The 11,280-nt window shown below is 36.1% G+C and overlaps 1 protein-coding gene across 1 annotated transcript; it reads right to left on the bottom strand.

Annotated features, from left to right (window-relative positions):
* Positions 1 to 314: 314 nt before the first annotated feature.
* Positions 315 to 11,000, bottom strand: LOC139953959 (uncharacterized). Its single transcript, XM_071953571.1, has 10 exons — positions 10,903 to 11,000; positions 9,692 to 9,801; positions 5,944 to 6,216; positions 4,952 to 5,094; positions 4,296 to 4,383; positions 3,755 to 3,926; positions 3,103 to 3,305; positions 2,849 to 3,011; positions 2,006 to 2,124; positions 315 to 646 (listed from the first exon to the last, which is right to left on the bottom strand). The coding sequence occupies exons 1-10, from the start codon at positions 10,964 to 10,966 to the stop codon at positions 320 to 322; spliced, it is 1,662 nt and encodes a 553-aa protein (XP_071809672.1). The 5' UTR covers positions 10,967 to 11,000; the 3' UTR covers positions 315 to 319.
* Between the last annotated feature and the right edge of the window lie 280 nt (positions 11,001 to 11,280).

The following is an 11,280-nucleotide window of genomic DNA, read 5'->3' as shown; positions in this document are numbered from 1 at the left end:
ATTGGCAAGGTCAGAGTAAATACTTCCAGGCTAACACAGCCTAAAGAAGAACTCCAAGGTCAAATTCAATTTTGGGTTTGAACAATTTATATGGGGAATTGTTGGTTTATCCTAATTGTCGCTAAGCAGATAAAACGGCGTTGAATTTGACATTTTGACAAATTTGACAAAACTGGAAGGGTATTGAATACAAGTTTAAATTTGACCTTTGAGTTCCTCCCACAAATCAAACTATCACAACTATCACATCTCTTATGATTTTGATACTTATTTCCAAACAATTTGTGCATAAACTTCTTCAACTACAATGCTTCTCGAATTAATCAGATGAATCATGAGATGAACAGTATGCCCTGAACTCTCGAATAGTGTTGCTCTTCACACTGCCTTTGAGTTCAAACACAACCGATTCAATGAACTCCCAAACGCCAGAACACTTCTCCTGGTAGCTCAAGTCGAAGACAAAGTGTGTTTTGAAACACACATCCAATGCTTTCACAAGGGATGACTGCTGGAATGCATGTCGCTCAAAAATTACGAACACTTGCTGTGGAGCCAGTGCAGACCCACCTAGTATCAGCATATATGGTTGCGATCTGGTGTCCCTGTTGATGTCTTTCAAATACTGGTCCAACCCTGTGTTTTCCTGCATCAATGGGAATAATAATAAAAAAATAGGTAAAATTTCAATAATGGGGGTGCAGTACAAATTGTATTACAAGTGTATATTGTCTGTAATGAACTTAAAGTGTTGTAATATGACAATTAAACCAATTTTGCTGTAAAATAATAATTTAATCTGATTGTGTCTTAAGAGTGGGGTACACACAATGTCAGATTAAATCGTTATTTTATATCAATGGTGGTTTAATTATCATATTACACTACTTTGAGATCAATGGAGACAATGTTCCTGTACTGAAATGTATGTGCAATACAATTTGTACATGATATACAGCGCATAAATTGAAAAAAGTACAAATAAAAATTAAAGTAAAATAAAATAAATAAACAAATAAATACATAAGGGCCTAAAAAATAAACAAATTAACAAAAGGTTCAATGATGGAGACTTGCAGTTCTGGAATAAGGTGATAGGATCCCAGGAGGAGAGATAATTTTGGTGCTATAATGCAATCCCACATAACAGTAGGCTACCTGAAAACTTTGATTTTTCTTGATCTTTATCTGATTTTTCTTCTTTTTTTAGGGGGGAGGGTGAGATTTCTTGAATAATTCCTTTAAAAGGTTAAAATAAACAAGAATTCATAGCCAAATCAGAATATTGTTGTTACTTGTTGCCTGCTTTCTTAAAGGCAGTGGACACTATTGGTAATTGTCAAAGACTAGCCTTCACAGTTGGTGTATCTCAACATATGCATAAAATAACAAATAACCTGTGAAAATTTGAGCTCAATCGGTCATCGAACTTGGGAGATAATGAAAGAAAAACACCCTTGTCACACAAAGTTGTGTGCGTTTAGATGGTTGATTTCGAGACCTCAAGTTCTAAACTTGAGGTCTCGAAATCAAATTCGTGGAAAATTACTTCCTACTCGAAAACTATGGCACTTCAGGGGGAGCCGTTTCCCACAATGTTTTATACCATCAACCTCTCCCCATTACTCGTCACCAAGAAAGGTTTTATGCTAATAATTATTTTGAGTAATTACGAATAGTGTCCACTGCCTTTAAACCCTTTTTGGCTTTGTTTTGGGGAGGATGTGTTTGTGCGATTCCCCTCTCTCAGAATTTGCTTCTTAAGTCAATTGTGTCATTTGTCATTATCTTGTAAAGACAAAATGTTGAAAAGTTATTTGATTGTACTTCTGAACAAATGAGAGGTTAAAGTTAGCATTTAATAATGCCAATGTTGAACAGCTCGCTGACTGAATCAAATGATAGTAACCAGTTGAATTTGGAGTGATGTTTACCAAAAAATGATATGAAAATCAGTTGATTGGGTCATTGAGCTCTTCAAACAAACTGTGCAGTAAAAACTTACACACTGGAAGTCCACAAATGCTGCTGCTGCCTCAGAGTATGATACCCTCCCTCCTTTAAATTTCCTCCGTCCAGTGAATAGAGTCGGTAGGGTGTAGATGGCACAATTCTGTCTTTGCTCTAAGTTTAAAACAAAATATGACAAACCCTTTACAATTGATGAAACTAATCACACACAATTATAAACAGTAAATAACATAATAATTATGATTGTTTCCAACAGCAAAGGCAATCTTCCATGGTAATCTGAAACAGATAACACTCTGAACTCACTTGAACTGTATTTGAAATGTGATAATAAATCTTTGTCTTCTTGACTAAAGCTGTAGACGAAAATTTCAAAGCTCTCCGCTGTCATTTTTAAAGATTAAATAAAGCCGACCAATAATTAGTATATAAGTAATTTTGAGTAACTATTGCATGTTTTCATGCACCTTTGAGAAGCCTAGGTTAGAATCGGTGCAATATCAATGAAATAGAATCCTTAACGGTTAAATCTTCAGGAGAATGAACACTTGTGTTTTAATTGCAACTGGACCAATACACAAATTGCATCATTTAGTAAAAAGGTGCAAGAAAACTGGCTAACTTGTAAAGCAGTTGGAAATAATTAACAAGTCATACATACAAACATTTTTGTGTGGGATGGTCAACTTCAAGATTACAAGTCTAACAGTGGCATACAAGTGGCAGCATGTTGTTATTGCAATTTAGATTTCCGGAGAGGGGATTGGTAATGTTCGCTCATATAGACATCTAACAATGAAAATGTCCTCATACACAAAATATTAAAAAAATCCATATTAATAGATTTTTTATCAGACATTTATAAATATATAAATACCTGATGTGAGATCCTCTAAAACAAAATCTTCATCTTGCATGTGTGTTTTCCAAGTAGGAACCACCTTTTGAATGTATGTCAGCAACTTTTCCGACATGTCGTTCCATTTCTCATACAGTTTCTCCTCGGCATCAGGATATAAAATTTTGAAGTCTTGTTCAATCTGGAAATCAAACAGTTTGCATTTAATCAAAACAGATAAATCCATATCATCAATTGATCAATTAAAGAAAATAAAACTTAAATTAATTTACCATCCCAGGCTCCAGCAAACGGGGAAATTTGTCTAGAATGTCCGCCATGCTCCTCTGTTTTCCCTTTTCCTTGATCCATTGATGTCTGTACATAGCAGTCTTCTCCATGAATTCCTTGACTTTCGAAGAGTCATCCTTGCAGGTATTGGACTTCATCCACTGAATCATTACAGTTGGTTCATCTATGGCTGTAGAAAGACAAACTAGGAGGGAAAAATAAAAGTAAAAAAAAGTTGAAAGATATTTATTTCCAAAATGCATGTCAACAAAATCATGTTCTTAACCCCCCCCCCCACAAAAAAAAAAAAAAAAGTGAACCCTCAAATTGCCGCAACGCTTTTGGCATTTCAGCCATATCAACAATGGGAATCATTTTCTCATTTCTGTGAGAAATTAAGTTGGATAATGTAGTGCATGCTGTGCTGTATTTGCTTGCCTGCAAATTAAAACACCACTTTTACCTAAGACCAGGATTGTTTTTTGGTCTCTTTAGCTCTTAATTACTTCACTACAACTGGACAGTTTATTATATTTTTTAAATGCTTCCGTACACTGCCATTTTGATAAATCCTCAAAATTTAGTGACCTTAAAAACTAATGCCATTTCAACACAGGTTTTTAATGTACATGTACTTATTTTATAAAAGCCAACCTTGCTTTGCAGCACTTTGCATTGGTGAGCTATCTCCATGCCTTGGTCTCTTTTTGGGTTGTGTCATGAAGGGAGTAGTAGCCATGTTGTTGAGTCGTCGTAGATAGCACAAGCGATCTTCCAGGGCACCGCATGCAGGCACTCGTGTTGCACCCCTGCAGTAGAAACTCTCCTGTGGGTCAAAGTAAAAGAGTTTATGTCTGATCAACACCCCAAAAACTCAAAACTATAGAAATGAAATATTATGTTTTTGATACTACAATTTCATGGTTGGGTTTTTGAGGTAACTTGTTATAGTTAACATATCAAACATTAGCCTTGTTTTTGTTTTTGTTTGTTTGTTTGTTATACTCACATAACTTGTGTATGCAAATGTGCAGATTTGTTGAACACAATCTGCACAACACATTATCAGGAAACCGAGTATATACTGCAGATCTGTTTTTCATTCTTGTTTTGGTTTTTGCTAATTTATGTAGCTTGCACTGGGTGTGTACCAAACTTTTTAAACAAAAAATACTCATGCAATTGCAGTACTTACATAACCAGTAATGCCTTGGGGGTCTTTCAGGAATGGGAACGCCTGTATTATTTCTCTTGCCATTTCTTCCTTCACAAAGTATGATGGCCTTCAATGCACAAAACAAGCATATAATCTGATTACAAAGACATTTTATTTATGTTCTTGAGAAAGGAAGCAGCAATCAATGAAATATTCTCATGTTATTTTTTTTGTATGTCATAGTTTTAAATAAGCGAAGTTTAATCAATTACACTTCCAAGAATCAAATGTTGTACCATCCCTTTAAAGGCTTACGTCTTAGCAACCCTTTGACCACTTATAAAACATTTCAAAATGTCCCCTTTTTCATATACCCACCATTTTTTCTCTGGATGTACTCATGTTTTATACAAAACTGTCCTAGGTAAGTTTTTATCGAACCATTTTCAGGGCAATGGAAGAAAGCTGATCTCAAGAAAATAATAAAACCATAATAATGGTTGCTATGTATGGCATTCGTTTTGTTTTCCTTTATGTATTTTGATTCTTCAGGGACAACCTGTACAACGTATTATAATTTGTTGGCTGATATTAATTTCCTCAGTTGTCACATAAAGGCGGGAAAGATCTGGAACTAAAAGCACTGTAGATTAAAGACAAATAAAATGGCAGGACACACATGGGTTTTAGCCTACCTGTTTCCATATTGAGTTACAAGATGAGCACATAAAATATGCACGAGGGTTTTCTTGTCAGCTTTTGACAGGAACTTGCACTTGTCGATACGTTTCACGAGCTTGAGTCCATGTGGATCCTTATCAAGGATCTGCCTTACATCCTATAAAGACAGATGGAGAAAGGGAAACTTTTACAAATTTACATGACCAGCTGTTTTTAGGTTGCTTGGCAGCTCCTTTGACCAAGGGTTAATATACCATGGCTGTTAATCATAACACCCTATCATTTTAATTAAAATCACCTGGAAATACATTTTTTTTTTTTCAAACACAAGAGTATATGTTTATGAACAATAAAACAATTTTTTTTAGTAATTGGTTGTCACGATTTATATGTTTAAATAATATATAAAGTTGTTTGGGGGCTGACTCCGCCTACCTCTTTTGTGACGTCAATCGAGGCAGACTTTGCCTGCAATGCGTATAGTAAACACACGTGCAAAGTGCATGTACATCCAATTTGTGAGTTTGTACGTTTCAAAAAAAGTGTTTTCTGCATTCAGCAGCAATACACCTGGTCGGCATTGCCGGAAAATGCAAAAAAAAATCTTTTTTTGAAACGTACAAACTCACGACATGGACCGTACATATACTTTGAAGTGTGTTTACTCTACGCATTGCAGGCAAAGTCTGCCTCGATTGACATCAAGAACAGCGCCCTCTCGAGTAGGGGCCTACTCTTAAATTTGTAAATAACATAAGAACTAACTATTTATTCACATTCACTCATCAAAACACATATATTAGTGACAAAAGCTTTATTTTGAAAAAATACCACTCACAGGTGATTTTCAAACTGATTTAAAGAACTAAATGGTAATGACACATGCATAACATCACATCATTTTTAGGAACGTCCACAATATGCCAGTAGCAGCAGTATTATGAGCTCCTGTCGTTGTTTTGTATCTGGGTACCAACCCCAAAAAAAGTTAAACCTTGGAACTTACAAACATTAGAAGATGTTCTGACCCAGTAGAGGCAGTGTCAGCTGACTGAGATGGGCTCCTCATATTAGTGAAGGATACACTTTCACAAGAGATGCTTTGACTTGATAGCGGGCTCAATGAGGATGGGCTGGCTGCAATGGGGCTTGGAGTCTCTGGAACACAAGTGACTGTTGCATTACTGAGCAAGCTTCGCGATGATGTTGTTGACACACTATCAAACTCAGATAAATTGAAAATATCACCCTCAAAAGTTACAGCCGAGGCCATCCCAAACTGTAGTAGTAAGAAACAAACAAATATTATATATTGAGAAAATGACACAATAAATGGTTAAAACAAACATATTGTGAATAAATATTGTGTAAATGTTGTACAACTTGCATACTAGTCAAATGGGTGAAAACAAAATTGTTCTAAGTTATATATTCAATACAAACTTATTTAATCTTTTTTTAATACTGTATTTGTTTTCTATAATTATTCAAGGGTAGCTTTTTCAGCAGCATTTTAGTGAACTTAAAGGAACACGTTGCCTTGTACCGGACGAGTTGGTCAAAACAAAAGCGTTTGTAACCGTTTTTTTTATAAAATGCATATGGTTGGAAAGATGTTTCAAAAGTAGAATACAATGATCCACACAAGTTTGCCTCAAAATTGCGTGGTTTTCCTTCTACTGTGCGAACTAACATGGTTGGCCATTTATGGGAGTCAAAATTTTGACCCCCATAAATGGCCGACGTGTTAGTCGACGAGGTAAAAGGAAAATCACGCAATTTCGATGCATGTTTGTGTGAATCATTGTATTCTAATTTTACAACATCTTTCTACCCATATGCATTTTATAAAAAACGGTTACAAATGCTTTTCAAAGACCAACTCGACCGATCCAAGGCAACGTGTTCCTTTAAACCTTGTGGGTAAATTTATGTTCACTGCTACATTATGTGAACTGTATGTACATGGACATGCATATGCACGACTATGTTGTATCATTGTTTAATATAGCGCATTTAGCACAGCCGCTACTGAATAATTAGTAGATACACAGGTACATTAATTTTTTTAAGAGCATAGAATACAGGTCAGTTTTATAAATTAGATGTAAAAATGCTGTGTTTTACTTTACCTTTACAATTCTAAGTACAGATCATGATAGTTAGGATAGTTTGAAACGTGTGATGATGTACCAAACTAGATTACTTGTGTCATAGTTCTTTACAGCATGGAGCGGTTTATGGTCAACAAGATCTTCTGGAGCTCTAACTTGGAAATGAAGATCAGATTCCTTGATAGCGTATGCACTGTAATGTTGGTCATAGTGTAAAGTTGTCCATGGCTTTACGATTAGCTTCACAGCACAGTCTCTAATTACAACATGCTCGATACTTGCAAATTCTGGCTCATCATCCCACTTTAGAAGAACCATGACATTTGCTCTGTATGTGTAACCACTCAGGTTGAGAGTGTTTACTACTACTAGTTCCTGTTCCAGGGGACAGTTTAGAGCAGTACAAACTTGTTCAGCATTGGTTAGTGATGAGGCCTTTACTACCATTTGGGCTCCAATTTCCTTTGTGTGACTGTCAATGATTTCTTTCATGAGAAATTCAAAGCCCTGGGCCTGTTGGTGTTTATGTGCTAGTGTCTTTGCAATGTTTATGTAATTGTTTGACAACTTAGCCCATTTTTTGAGCTGCTTATGCTTTCCTTCCATTCTCATCACCGAGTACAACCCTAAAGGGCCAAGAAATCTAATGGCTCGAGGGTAGTGCGTACAATTATGCTGTTTGGGTGTCAGATGTCTGTCTGGAAAGAGTTCCAGAAAAAGATGATGGTGTTCTTCAATCTTTGCTTTTAGGAGATATGTTGCCATTATGCTGATTCTTGGAGCACTTACTATTTTGAAGATGTCCAGTATCTGTGTCAACAATTCCCAGTACTCAGAACGTTCATTTACTTTGTCTCCTATCATAAGGGGGATATACAACATAAGGCATTTCATTTGTGCTGCCTTCTGGCCACTGGCTCCTGCAGGATTAGCAATTTGGTGTGCTGTTATGAGACTAGGTCGATTCTTCTTGTCATTAAATCCATAGTTGAAAGACTGTATTCTACTATTGAGGGTGTCTAGGGTAATCTGACCACTTCTAAATATTTCCCCAAGAACCAATTTCAGTTCCAAAGGTAGGACTCCTTCCAAAAAATCATGCATTATGTCTAAGGTTAAATTTTGTGTAACATGATAACATGAGAGGGAATTGAATGTGCTCTCCCTTCGTATGCCTGTAGCAGAATAATCATCTCTTTCTAAATCAATGTCATAATTTGCACGTGTTCTAAGACTTGCTTCATCTTCTTTACATTCTGTCTTTGCATTTTCTCGATACATCTTGCATATTCTACAGTAGTAGTTGCTTACAAAGCTTGTGACATAACCAAGCATTGAATTTAATGCCAAGTTGTCACCTGTGACTTGGAACAGCTTTGGTTTGATAACACCAATGTAGCCGTCAGGACTGTTGATCTGTATTCCTGTTCTCTCTAGTTCCAATAACTCCTGAACGATTGGAGATAGTATACTGTTCATTCCGTACTTCAAAACCAATTTTGTAGGAGCTAAAGCAGCTAATAGAATATGGCGAAGAGTAGCCTGGTATTGTACTTCAATACATGGAAAACTAATGTACACTGCTGTAAGCTTATGAATGCCTTTTCGCGAACCCAGAGGATTAGCAGTCTCAAAGTCGTCCGAGTAGAGCAAAATAGGTAAAACTGTTTCATCTTTTCGGAAGTTGAAGATCTCTTTGAAGTACCTCCCATCTCGATATGATTTTAGCACACCTCCCTCATCTGAATCTTTTTGTTTTGATATGCTGGCCATCACTCCTGGTTGCTCAAGATATCTACCCATAACTTCTTTCAATGGAACAATTTGAAATGACTCACTTTGTTCTTGTTGATAGTTCCTTCCAGTGTGTCTGTGAGTGTTAACTTTAAAAACTTTACCAAGCTCCTTTGCAATAGGTTCAACAAGAACACCAACTTCTTTTAGATACTTGTTTTGTTTATGTTCCGTTCCAAGCTCATCGAAAACACATTTGGTTTCCTGCAATGCATTTTCAGTGTCTTTAACTGCATCTTCATTTGGACATACACCATTCCTTGCAGCTGTGAGTAATGGAGTAATTGTTTCGCCTACTTTTTCAACAACTTTATCCAAAAGCCCCTTTGACTCATTTAAAATGTACTGCACAGTTGAGGAAGGAATACCTGTGTTTCGCAGGCGTGCTATGAATACAGCAACAGAATCCTTGGTGTCGACTGTTTCATTTTGGTTTTCAATTTCAGGTTCCTGATCATCAACATAATCTTCCTCGTGTTCAATAACATTCCCATCATCATCATCACTTGTATTTTCATCTTCATCTACATTTTGTACAATATGTTCTTCATCATTTACTTGCATGTGACTGTGTTCCAAATGGCGTTTGTAAGTCGATCCACGCCAGAATATTCTGTGGCAGTCGCGTTCCGCACAAATAATTTTAGTGCACATTGAAGATGTCATTAGATGAACAAACTTCATGTGCATAAAAAGCCCACGGATTCCTCCTTGTACTTTGGTGAGACATTTGCAACACGTAAAGGATTTCATGTCTCTATATCCTTATCAAGAAGTCAGCTGTGAGTCAATCAGTCATATATAAATTGTTTTTAAGTTTAGAAACCTTATCTGGAGTTAATTTACCTCTGCACGGTGAAACTTCATGAATCTGAGTCGAATTCCAAGCTTTGGAATTATTTCCTTGGCACTATCTTCTGTTAGGAGGGGAAACGATTCATCATCAAAACCTTGTTCTGTAAAATAAAAACATGTCACAGTACTTGATTCGCAAACCCAATCACAGTGATATAGAAAAAGGAAAATTACACATACAGTAACAGCTAGGTTTGCAGATGATGCATGGGTAATGAATTTTTTCTGTGTACTTTTATTTTATTATTTTATTTCATTTCATAACAATACATTAATTTTGCTATACTAAAAAATATAATAATAAAAGCAATAATAAAAATACAAAATCTGGTACATGATGTACCACCAGTGAACTGCGACAATGCAGATAGGCAGGGCACCTGTCCAAATTAGACTCGGAGAGTCATCTAGTGTTCAAGGCAATCGTGATGAATGGTCCGACTGTGATGAATGGTCCGACTGAGTGTGACTTAAAAATCATCAATTTGCAGCAGAAAAAAATAATAATGACTTTAATTTCATGTCTGAGGTTGAATCTTCAGTATACTGAAGCCAGTATAGGGTCTTCAAGCCTTTTGTAATTTTGAGGCTTTTTTGTGGCTTGGTGTGGTTACAATCGTAGAAAATGGCGGTGTGCTTGATTGTTTACAAATCAACAATGGTTTACTAAAAACATTCGGGGGAAAAAGTTATACGGGGTCTAATACTATTACTAGTACTGTAAAGAATAATTATAATAACACTAGCACTACAGCAACACTATAATAAACAAAACAGTGTGTTAATAAACACATCATGGTGTACAACTACAATACATCAGTGTCAGTGTGCGGTGTAGCGACAATCGCCGACACACTTCATGAATTTACATCGGCCCAATCATCCATTGGCCTGATGATACGGGTGCGATGATACAGCACCGTGGCTGTATGAAGTGGTGGTGGTTTAATACAGTGCACATATACATGTCTACAATGGTCTCCAACGATGCATGTTGTACGTGTATTGCGTGCGCAATACGGGGACCATTGATTGTTCATGATTGTTCATGTACGTGTTTGTGATATTCAAGTCACTGTTCAAAAGTTTTGTCAGTCAATCAAAACATGACGTTCAACTGTCCCTTTATGCTGCTAACGAGTCGTGTATAGTCTATCACTACAGATAATAACATCAATACAGAAATCTTTTATAGTACTTACCTTCAAACGTCTCAACTAACTGAGGGAAGTTCCACTCAAGAAGTTTTTCCTTCATGAGATCCATATTCGTTCTGGTGTGGTGGTTACACTGTACTGTGGTACTGCAGAGCGCGACCGACCCCAGCATACAGACAAGTCAGCACATGCGTATTTTGCACAATACTTGAGTAAAACATCGTCGTTTACTAAACACCATGTAAACTTTTACAACCAGTTCAGTAAAAGTTACATAATATGTGTTTAAAGTTGCTAAGTTATGTAAACTATTAGTTTTACTAACTATTTGAGTAGTTTTTTATTTACACAAACATTTTGTTTAAATTTTTCATTAATTTTTACTTATGTTAAGTATTTTTTTACTTAACACATTTAACATAA

Source organism: Asterias amurensis, chromosome 22 (genome assembly GCF_032118995.1).
Source record: "Asterias amurensis chromosome 22, ASM3211899v1".
Taxonomy (NCBI): Eukaryota; Metazoa; Echinodermata; class Asteroidea; order Forcipulatida; family Asteriidae; genus Asterias; species Asterias amurensis.
This window is presented reverse-complemented; position numbering and strand designations above follow the sequence as displayed.